The following is a 10,000-nucleotide window of genomic DNA, read 5'->3' on the forward strand; positions in this document are numbered from 1 at the left end:
TACAGGTACGTCTTGCTACTTCTACTTACACTTAGGTCACACTACACATACATGTACACGTTTATTTATACACACTCATCTGAGTTTTCTTTGATTTTATCTTAATAGTTCTTGGTCTTATTACTTTTCCTTTTATATCCATGGGGAAGTGGAATAAGAATCTTTCCTCAGTAAGCCATGCGTGTTGTAAAAGTCAACTAAAATGCCGAGAACAATGGGCTTATAACCCCTTTTCCTGTAAAGATTACTAAAAAGAATAAGAAGAAAATTGTCAAATTGGGAAGTCTGAATGTGCTTGGATATTGTGCAAATGATAAGAAAGAGATGATTGTTTATGTTATGAATGAGAAGAAGCTGGATGTCCTGGCTTTAAGTGAAACGAAGCTGAAGGGGGTGGGAGAGTTTCAATGGAGAGGAATAAATGGGATTAGGTCAGGGGTTTCAAATAGAGTTAGAGCTAAAGAAGGAGTAGCAATAATGTTCAAGGATAAGTTATGGCAGGAAAAGAGGGACTATAAATGTATTAATTCAAGGATTATGTGGAGTAAAATAAAGATTGGATGTGAAAAGTGGGTTATAGTAAGCGTGTATGCACCTGGAGAAGAAAGAAGTGTAGAGGAGAGAGAGATTTTGGGAAATGTTGAGTGAATGCGTGGGGAGTTTTGAATCAAGTGTGAGAGTAATGGTGGTTGGGGATTTCAATGCTAAAGTGGGTAAAAATGTTATGGAGGGAGTAGTAGGTAAATTTGGGGTGCCAGGGGTAAATGTAAATGGGGAGCCTTTAATTGAGCTATGTGTAGAAAGAGATTTGGTAACAAGTAATACATATTTTATGAAAAAGAGGATAAATAAATATACAAGGTATGATGTAGCACGTAATGAAAGTAGTTTGTTAGATTATGTATTGGTGGATAAAAGGTTGATGGGTAGGCTCCAGGATGTACATGTTTATAGAGGGGCAACTGATATATCGGATCATTATTTAGTTGTAGCTACAGTTAGAGTAAGAGGTAGATGGGAAAAGAGGAAGGTGGCAACAACAAGTAAGAGTGAGGTGAAAGTGTATAAACTAAGGGAGGAGGAAGTTCGGGGGAGATATAAGCGACTGTTGGCAGAAAGGTGGGCTAGTGCAAAGATGAGTAGTGGGGGGGTTGAAGAGGGTTGGAATAGTTTTAAAAATGCAGTATTAGAATGTGGGGCAGAAGTTTGTGGTTATAGGAGGGTGGGGGCAGGTGGAAAGAGGAGTGATTGGTGGAATGATGAAGTAAAGGGTGTGATAAAAGAGAAAAAGTTAGGTTATGAGAGGTTTTTACAAAGCAGAAGTGTTATAAGAAAAGCAGAGTATATGGACAGTAAAAGAAAGGTGAAGAGAGTGGTGATAGAGTGCAAAAGGAGAGCAGATGATAGAGTGGGAGAGGCACTGTCAAGAAATTTTAACGAAAATAAGAAAAATTTTTGGAGTTAAACAAGTTAAGAAAGCCTAGGGAAAGTATGGATTTGTCAGTTAAAAACAGAGTAGGGGAGTTAGTAGATGGGGAGAGGGAGGTATTAGGTAGATGGCGAGAATATTTTGAGGAACTTTTAAATGTTGAGGAAGAAAGGGAGGTGGTAATTTCATGCACTGGTCACGGAGGTATACCATCTTTTAGGAGTGAAGAAGAGCAGAATGTAAGTGTGGGGGAGGTACGTGAGGCATTACGTAGAATGAAAGGGGGTAAAGCAGCTGGAATTGATGGGATCATGACAGAAATGTTAAAAGCAGGGGAGGATATAGTGTTGGAGTGGTTGGTACTTTTGTTTAATAAATGTATGAAAGAGGGGAAGATACCTAGGGATTGGCGGAGAGCATGTATAGTCCCTTTATATAAAGGGAAAGGGGACAAAAGAGATTGTAAAAATTATAGAGGAATAAGTTTATTGAGTATACCAGGAAAAGTGTATGGTAGGGTTTTAATTGAAAGAATTAGAGGTAAGACAGAATGTAGGATTGCGGATGAGCAAGGAGGTTTCAGAGTGGGTAGGGGATGTGTAGATCAAGTGTTTACGTTGAAGCATATATGTGAACAGTATTTAGATAAAGGTAGGGAAGTTTTTATTGCATTTATGGATTTAGAAAAGGCATATGATAGAGTGGATAGGGGAGCAATGTGGCAGATGTTGCAAGTATATGGAATAGGTGGTAAGTTATTAAATGCTGTAAAGAGTTTTTATGAGGATAGTGAGGCTCAGGTTAGGGTGTGTAGAAGAGAGGGAGACTACTTCCCGGTAAAAGTAGGTCTTAGACAGGGATGTGTAATGTCACCATGGTTGTTTAATATATTTATAGATGGGGTTGTAAAAGAAGTAAATGCTAGGGTGTTCGGGAGAGGGGTGGGATTAAATTATGGGGAATCAAATTCAAAATGGGAATTAACGTAGTTACTTTTTGCTGATGATACCGTGGTTATGGGAGATTCTAAAGAAAAATTGCAAAGGCTAGTGGATGAGTTTGGGAATGTGTGTAAAGGTAGAAAGTTGAAAGTGAACATAGAAAAGAGTAAGGTGATGAGGGTATCAAATGATTTAGATAAAGAAAAATTGGATATCAAATTGGGGAGGAGGAGTATGGAAGAAGTGAATGTTTTCAGATACTTGGGAGTTGACGTGTCGGCGGATGGATTTATGAAGGATGAGGTTAATTATAGAATTGATGAGGGAAAAAAGGTGAGTGGTGCATTGAGGTATATGTGGAGTCAAAAAACGTTATCTATGGAGGCAAAGAAGGGAATGTATGAAAGTATAGTAGTACCAACACTCTTATATGGGTGTGAAGCTTGGGTGGTAAATGCAGCAGCGAGGAGATGGTTGGAGGCAGTGGAGATGTCCTGTCTAAGGGCAATGTGTGGTGTAAATATTATGCAGAAAATTCGGAGTGTGGAAATTAGGAGAAGGTGTGGAGTTAATAAAAGTATTAGTCAGAGGGCAGAAGAGGGGTTGTTGAGGTGGTTTGGTCATTTAGAGAGAATGGATCAAAGTAGAATGACATGGAAAGCATATAAATCTATAGGGAAAGGAAGGCGAGGTAGGGGTCGTCCTCGAAAGGGTTGGAGAGAGGGGGTAAAGGAGGTTTTGTGGGCGAGGGGCTTGGACTTCCAGCAAGCGTGCGTGAGAGTGTTAGATAGGAGCGAATGGAGACGAATGGTACTTGGGACCTGACGATCTGTTGGAGTGTGAGCAGGGTAATATTTAGTGAAGGGATTCAGGGAAACCGGTTATTTTCATATAGTCGGACTTGAGTCCTGGAAATGGGAAGTACAATGCCTGCACTTTGAAGGAGGGGTTTGGGATATTGGCAGTTTGGAGGGATATGTTGTGTATCTTTATACGTATATGCTTCTAAACTGTTGTATTCTGAGCACCTCTGCAAAAACAGTGATTATGTGTGAGTGTGGTGAAAGTGTTGAATGATGATGAAAGCATTTTCTTTTTGGGGATTTTCTTTCTTTTTTGGGTCACCCTGCCTCGGTGGGAGACGGCCAACTTGTTGAAAATATATATATATATATATATATATATATATATATATATATATATATATATATATATATATATATAATATATATATATATATATATATATATATATATATATATATATATATATATATATATATATATATATATATATATATATATATATATATATATATATATATAATCACAATAAACAGGTGATATCACAATATGAAAAATAACCACAGTGAAAAATTAGTGAAATTCCAAGCGCTTTCGCGATTACTTACATTATCATTGTATTATTCCTTGATAATGTTAGAAATCACGAAAGTGCTTGGAATTTCACTATTTTTTTCACTGTGGTTATTTTGCATACTGTGATATCGCCTGTTTACTGTGATCTCCAAAGGATCTCCAGTTTATGTATTAACGTTTCTGATGCTTCTTCGTCCATCATCAAACTCTGAGCTCTATTGTAACAATAATTAAATACCATTTTAAATATTACGAGCTCATACTTTTTATAATTATAATTAGTACAAGAATTAAGTATCAAACTAAAGTAATATAGCCTTAATGATGTTGATTTACGACAAACTCTCATTCACGTGTATAGAACATTTTTCAAAGAAGTTGGAGTTAAGCTAAAAATTTAGAATAAAATTTAGAAGAGTTATATAAACAATAATGTTACGTAGATCAGCAGTGACGTAATGTTATAATACAAGACGAGGTCTTTGTAAGTAGACGAGAACCCTGAAGAATATTGTGAGGGGTGGAATGTGGGTTCTTACTGACGAACTCCAGACACAAGTGGGTTGGGCACTACTGCGAGGGTTGAAATAAATGAAACAATATGGAAAATACAGAGTAACAACACATTTATAATTACGTACAAAGCTTTTGTATAAGGCAGCTAACACACATCAAAGTCGACTAAAGGAAGCAACAGGATTTAATCAGGTTTCAAATAGTTCACTTTAGTTTTATTGGTAGTTTTGTTTGGCCGCTCTATACAAAAGTTATGCAAGTTTGTGTTGTTACTCTGCATTTTTTGTGTTGCAATTTAAAATGAACAAACACACACACACAGCGAGCAGTGAAGAGGCGGGGCCAGGAACTACGAATCGACTTTTGTAACCACAATTAGGTGAAAACAATTAGGCGAGTACGCATACACACGGATTCAAAACTAGATATAAACATTGAACAGCTAAGGGCCCAGCAGCTATGGTGTAATCTCGGCAAATCCAGCTAGGTATACACATTCCCAAAGAGTATGCAAGAATTGTACTGTAAATATATGAAATAAATAAATTTGTCATAATATGAAATGCTGATCTAGGAGCAGCAGGATGAGAATATAAATTAGAGAGATTTTTATGGAAATTTGAGAATATTTTAGGAAATTAGAGAATTTTTAAATTTCGATTAGAATACTGCAAAAGACATTAAACACAATCCGAATCTCTTCTAAACCTCCTTTGATGCTCGGTCACTCCACTCACTTAAAAATTCCACACACAATTAATTTATATAAATCCAAACAAACATACGCACTCAAACATACCAAACACCTGCTTGGTTGCCACTGCTCTGCAACACACTCAAACACACCAAACACCTGCTTAAATATACCAAACATCTGCTTGGTTGTCACTGCTCTGTAACCCACTCAAACTTACCAAAGCACTCGTGGGTGCTCACACAACTAACCTGGTTAGGAGGGAAGCGGCCGTAGAGTGAGACAAGAGTGAAGAGCATGATGAAGCCCAGGATATTGGGGATGAGTGCCGTGCACTTGACCGCTACACTGTACTCCATAAAGCGTGAGTACATGAACATGTCCTCTGCAAGGGTACCAAGCAGGTTAGTAAAGACAGGTCCGTCCTCAGGTTGTGCAACAAGATATAAATACTTCCTAGAATGTGAACAAGGCTAAATAACCCTCTGGGGTTAATAACCCTCGGGATATAACCCTTCGGGGTTAATAATTTTAGCCCCTATGGAGCTAAAAACCCTCTGGGGATGATAACCCTCGAAGGTTATCCCTTCGGGAATAAAAATACTCGGGAAATAACCCTATAAGGTTAACAGCGTTACAGAGTTAATAACCCTCTGATGCTATTAACTCTCTGGGGTCATTAGTACAAATAAAACCTACTTACTCTAACGACCACGGGAGTTACCACACCAAAAGGTCACTGAGGGTAATGCAACAAGAGGAAATTCCATGTTGCACATTGATTTTATTTGCATATTGTGATAGGAATACAACTGCTGTGAGAAAATAAACTAATAAAACACAGATTTTCTTTAAAGTTAAGAAAAAGAAAAAGCGAGTCAGACGGAGAACCATCGACCCCAGGAAAAAGTTGGCAAAATGCCAAGAAGATTAAAGTCATTAGAGATATTTCAGTGAAATAAAGAGAGAGAGAGAGAGAGAGAGAGAGGGAGAGGGAGAGAGATTATATCAAATAGAGTATATCGGAGTATATCAAATAAAAATGAATGGAAGATAACGAAACAATGAAAGACAAAGAAAACGAATAACAACCACAGCATATACAACAGATATATAACTGACAATTTCTTGGATGCTCTAGAGGGCAAACAAAATGCAGATGTAGTATACACAGACTTTACGAAAGCCTTCGACAAGTGCGACCATGGTGTAACAACGCAAGGAATGCATGATTTAGGAATAATGAGAAATGATGGTAGATGGAGCTATAACTTCCTAACAAACAGAACACAAAGAGTAATAGTAAATAGAGTAGAGTTTGAGGCGGTAGCAGTGAAAAGCTGTTCCACGAGGCACAGTACTCGCTCCCATTCTGTTCCTTATTCTCATATCTGACATAGACAGAGATGTCTATGTCAGACATGAGAACAGTCGTCCATCCAAGACACTGAAAGACTCCAGGCGGACATGAACCAAATCTTTAAATGGGCCTCAGAAAGCAGTATGAAGTTCAATGAAGAAAAATTTCCATTACTCTGATATGGGAAAGCTGAGTAAATTAAAACTATCGGAGTACAAAAAAATTCCTGCCACTCAATAGAGCGAAAAACTAATGTGAAGGACATAGGAATGATAATATCAGAGAATTTCACTTTCAAAAGATCACAAAAGTGTATCTACCACAACAGCTCCATGGTCTGGAACGATATCGTTCCAGACCATGGAGTTGAACTCTTCTCCAGGCTGAGGGACTGACCACCTCAAATACTTTTCTCCAATTTCTCCAATTTTCACAAATTTATACTATTGTCTGTAGAATTTTTTTTTTCTGAGTACAACTATTTTACATAGGTCTTTAAAAAGGGTCTTCTAAAGGTCTTACGTTCTCTATAAGGGAGTCCTGTCTCATTGTTGATTTCAGAGCGTGCTTCCCAGGTCCACAGGGTTTCGTTGCCTTCATTCACAAACACAGGGTCCTCCACAGAGTATACATGCCTGCTGACGGGATCTGTGGAAACAAAATTTAATCAGAAATGAAAATAAATAAATAATTCAGAACAAATATAAATGTTCTGACCATAGAAAACGCATTGCAGAAAAATGGGGAAGTGATTAGGGGAAACTATCTTCAATGACTAGCGTTGACATATAAAAAAAAAAAAAGATACGGAGACAGTAAGTTCATTTACGTACAGATCCACATAAGTACAATTATCATACATAGTAACACGTGTATAAATTACCTAGGATAACCCCCCCCAAAAAGGTCCGACACAGTGACTAATTTCCATTGGAGTCCTTGTAATATCTTATTAGTTAAAAGCCTAGCAATAAGTTACAGTACGGTTAGCCACCCAGGATAGCCCAATAAAGCCCTTGTGTCATCGGGGACTGTTTGTCTATATCAAGGGAGGTCCTTTAATATTCTCCCTGAGGATGCGACCCACAACATTTAACTCCCCAGGTATCTACCTATTGATATGTGAACAGTAGTAGCAGATGCAAGAAAAAATGACCCAAATTTCACTCGTATTGGGCACGATTCCGGGTACCACAGTGTGTAAACTGAGGACACTACCACCCGAGTCATGATTACCATATGATCATTATAAAATATCAGGAATAATGAGGCAGGGTTAGGTAAGGTTCGTCAGGAAATAGGACGAGTGTTTCCTGACGCTGGTCTTGGTCAGATGATGACCATCTGCGGGAGCTTTTGGCCATCTGATCGAGGCCTTTCCCTGGCTTACCGGTCCACCTCTTTAAAAATTATGGTCATAGTTATAACCATTTATATAATGAGGCAACGCATTCGCCTCACACACTAAGTGTCTGTATTCAATCCCCGGCAAGGGTAGAAATGCTGGGCATGTTTCCTTACACCTGCTGTCCCTGTTCACCTAGCAGTAAGTAGGTACCTGGTTGTTATTGGACTGGTGTGGGTCGCATCCTGGGAGACAAGATTGAAGGACCCCAGTGGAAATAAGACGTCCTCGATGACGCACTGACTTTCTTGTGTAATTCTGGATGGCTAACCCTCCCCAGTGTTAAAAATTCGAACAAACCTTATCATATCTTAATACTTAAAATTTCATATACCGATTCAATGGCAGTGCTTTATGGAACCTTTAGCAACAAAATTTGATACAAAACGAAGAGGAATACCACTGGAAATATATCATATCATTGGTCTATTGGAGATTCATACACAGGATATGCACTCAGATGTGCATTTTTCTCAGTGTATATGCTGAAAGCTTATTTTAATCCCGGTTTTAGGGATTAAAATAACTCAGTATATAATCTCTTACCCACTTTGGTGGTAATGGATTATATGCAGCCTTAACCATCCTAGTGTAGTTGACAGGCTAACCCTTCCCTGGCTAAATATTAATCATTTATCATAATTTTTGTCTATAATGAGTATTTAATGTATTGTTTAATTCAAAATCGCATTTTTAAGCAATATACATAAATTGCAAATGTATTGAGACTCATGTATGATGGTCCTGTTTGAAAAATGAACTGCAGGAACCATCATCATATTTAATTATGTGATATTTAATTTCTTACGTGGATGGACTGTTAAGCTCGCGGAAGCCTTTTTTGCTAAATGGTTGAAGCTCTGTAGGACGGGGACCTCAGAGTATAGCAGTAGCGTGCCCGGCACACATACCAGGGTATCCTAGGTTAAATCAAAGGCGGGTGAAACGTATGGAACAAGTCTTCCAACATCTGCTGCTGCTATTTAGTAGTACATAGGTACTCTGGGGGTTAGTCAACTGTTGTAGCTCGGATCCTGGGAGAGGATTTAAAAAAAAAAAAAAACCTAATGGAAATAGGTCACACCGGTTATAGTCCAAATAAGGGTCTTCTTTGTCAACATACAACTAAACATCCACGACGGGAAGAATTTTCCAAATTCTCCTGACAGACAAAATACCCCAACATATAAGGTTTTCTTACTTAGAATAAAGCTTACTTAACACAGATAATAAAGCCTGAAGCTGCAAGTGGATAGTGGTTCAAGTAACAAAGTTCTTCCTGGCAAGTTAAAAAAAAAAACTACAAGCAGCACTGAAAAGAAACACTGCAGAACAAATTATTAAATATTATATACGGTGCTCCGTAGCCCGATCGCCATAGCTCTGGCTTCACACGGCGAGGGTCTACGTTCGATTCCCAGCGCGGTAGGAACTTGAGGCGTGTTTTGTGCACCGGTTGTCTATGCTCACCCATCAGTAAAATGGGTACCTGGGTGTTAGTCGACTGGTGTAGGTCGCATCCTGGGACAAGGACCTAATTTGCCCTCACTGCTCTGAATAACAAGCGGCTTTCTATATAGTATTTAGTAGTATATCATTGATATCAGGTAGGACTGTATACCTTGTACATGTACTTGTAAATAATTATTATTATTTGGTCCACGTTTCGCTGGTTGATCAGACCCTGATCCACCATGAGGCCTGGTGTCAGACCGGGCAGCGGGGGCGTTGACCCCCGAAACCCTCTCCAGGTAAACTCCAGGTAATAGCTGTAAACAGAGCGAGTTGTTCCTCCAGGCACTCACGACAATACTTCATGTTTTCACGGGGATTCCTGTTATTTCTCCCGACAAAAAAATGATTTTTAATTGGGGCAAAGCGCTAAATCCACCGGGGAATGGGAGTCATTGAGGTTCGATTCAGAGAAGGGAAGGAAAAGTCCAGTCTCTAGGATCAAGTCCCTTGAGAGGCCTGACAGACAAAATACTTCCATTTTGCCCTACTGATGTAAGGACCCCCCAACTGGTATTTTCACTCATCCTGTACTAGCCTCAGGGGGCAGCCCGTCCTCTTAACACAGGATTACAAACCACAGAACGGGTGGGGTCTGAACCCATGGCGAGTGAGTCGTAAAACTCCACTAGCCTGGAGTTGTACGACTCACCCATGGATTCAAACCCCACCCGTACCGTGGTTTAACAAGGAACTGTTGCAGAAACAGTCAAATGGGTGGGTGTTGACGGAACCTTAAACAATTGAAATGTTTACGCTGGGTA

The 10,000-nt window shown here is 39.0% G+C and overlaps 1 protein-coding gene across 2 annotated transcripts in view; it reads right to left on the reverse strand.

The window, feature by feature from the left end:
• LOC128702573 (transmembrane protein 117) overlaps positions 1 to 10,000 on the reverse strand; it is a 130,500-nt gene that overhangs the window by 8,473 nt on the left and 112,027 nt on the right. For both annotated transcript variants that reach the window (XM_053796866.2, XM_053796876.2), the window contains exons 8-9: positions 6,842 to 6,967; positions 5,211 to 5,344 (exon numbers count right to left, since the gene is read on the reverse strand). In XM_053796866.2, coding sequence (XP_053652841.1) covers positions 5,211 to 5,344; positions 6,842 to 6,967 — 260 coding nt within the window. The remainder of the gene's footprint in view (positions 1 to 5,210; positions 5,345 to 6,841; positions 6,968 to 10,000) is intronic.

Source organism: Cherax quadricarinatus, chromosome 37 (genome assembly GCF_038502225.1).
Source record: "Cherax quadricarinatus isolate ZL_2023a chromosome 37, ASM3850222v1, whole genome shotgun sequence".
Classification (NCBI taxonomy): domain Eukaryota; kingdom Metazoa; phylum Arthropoda; class Malacostraca; order Decapoda; family Parastacidae; genus Cherax; species Cherax quadricarinatus.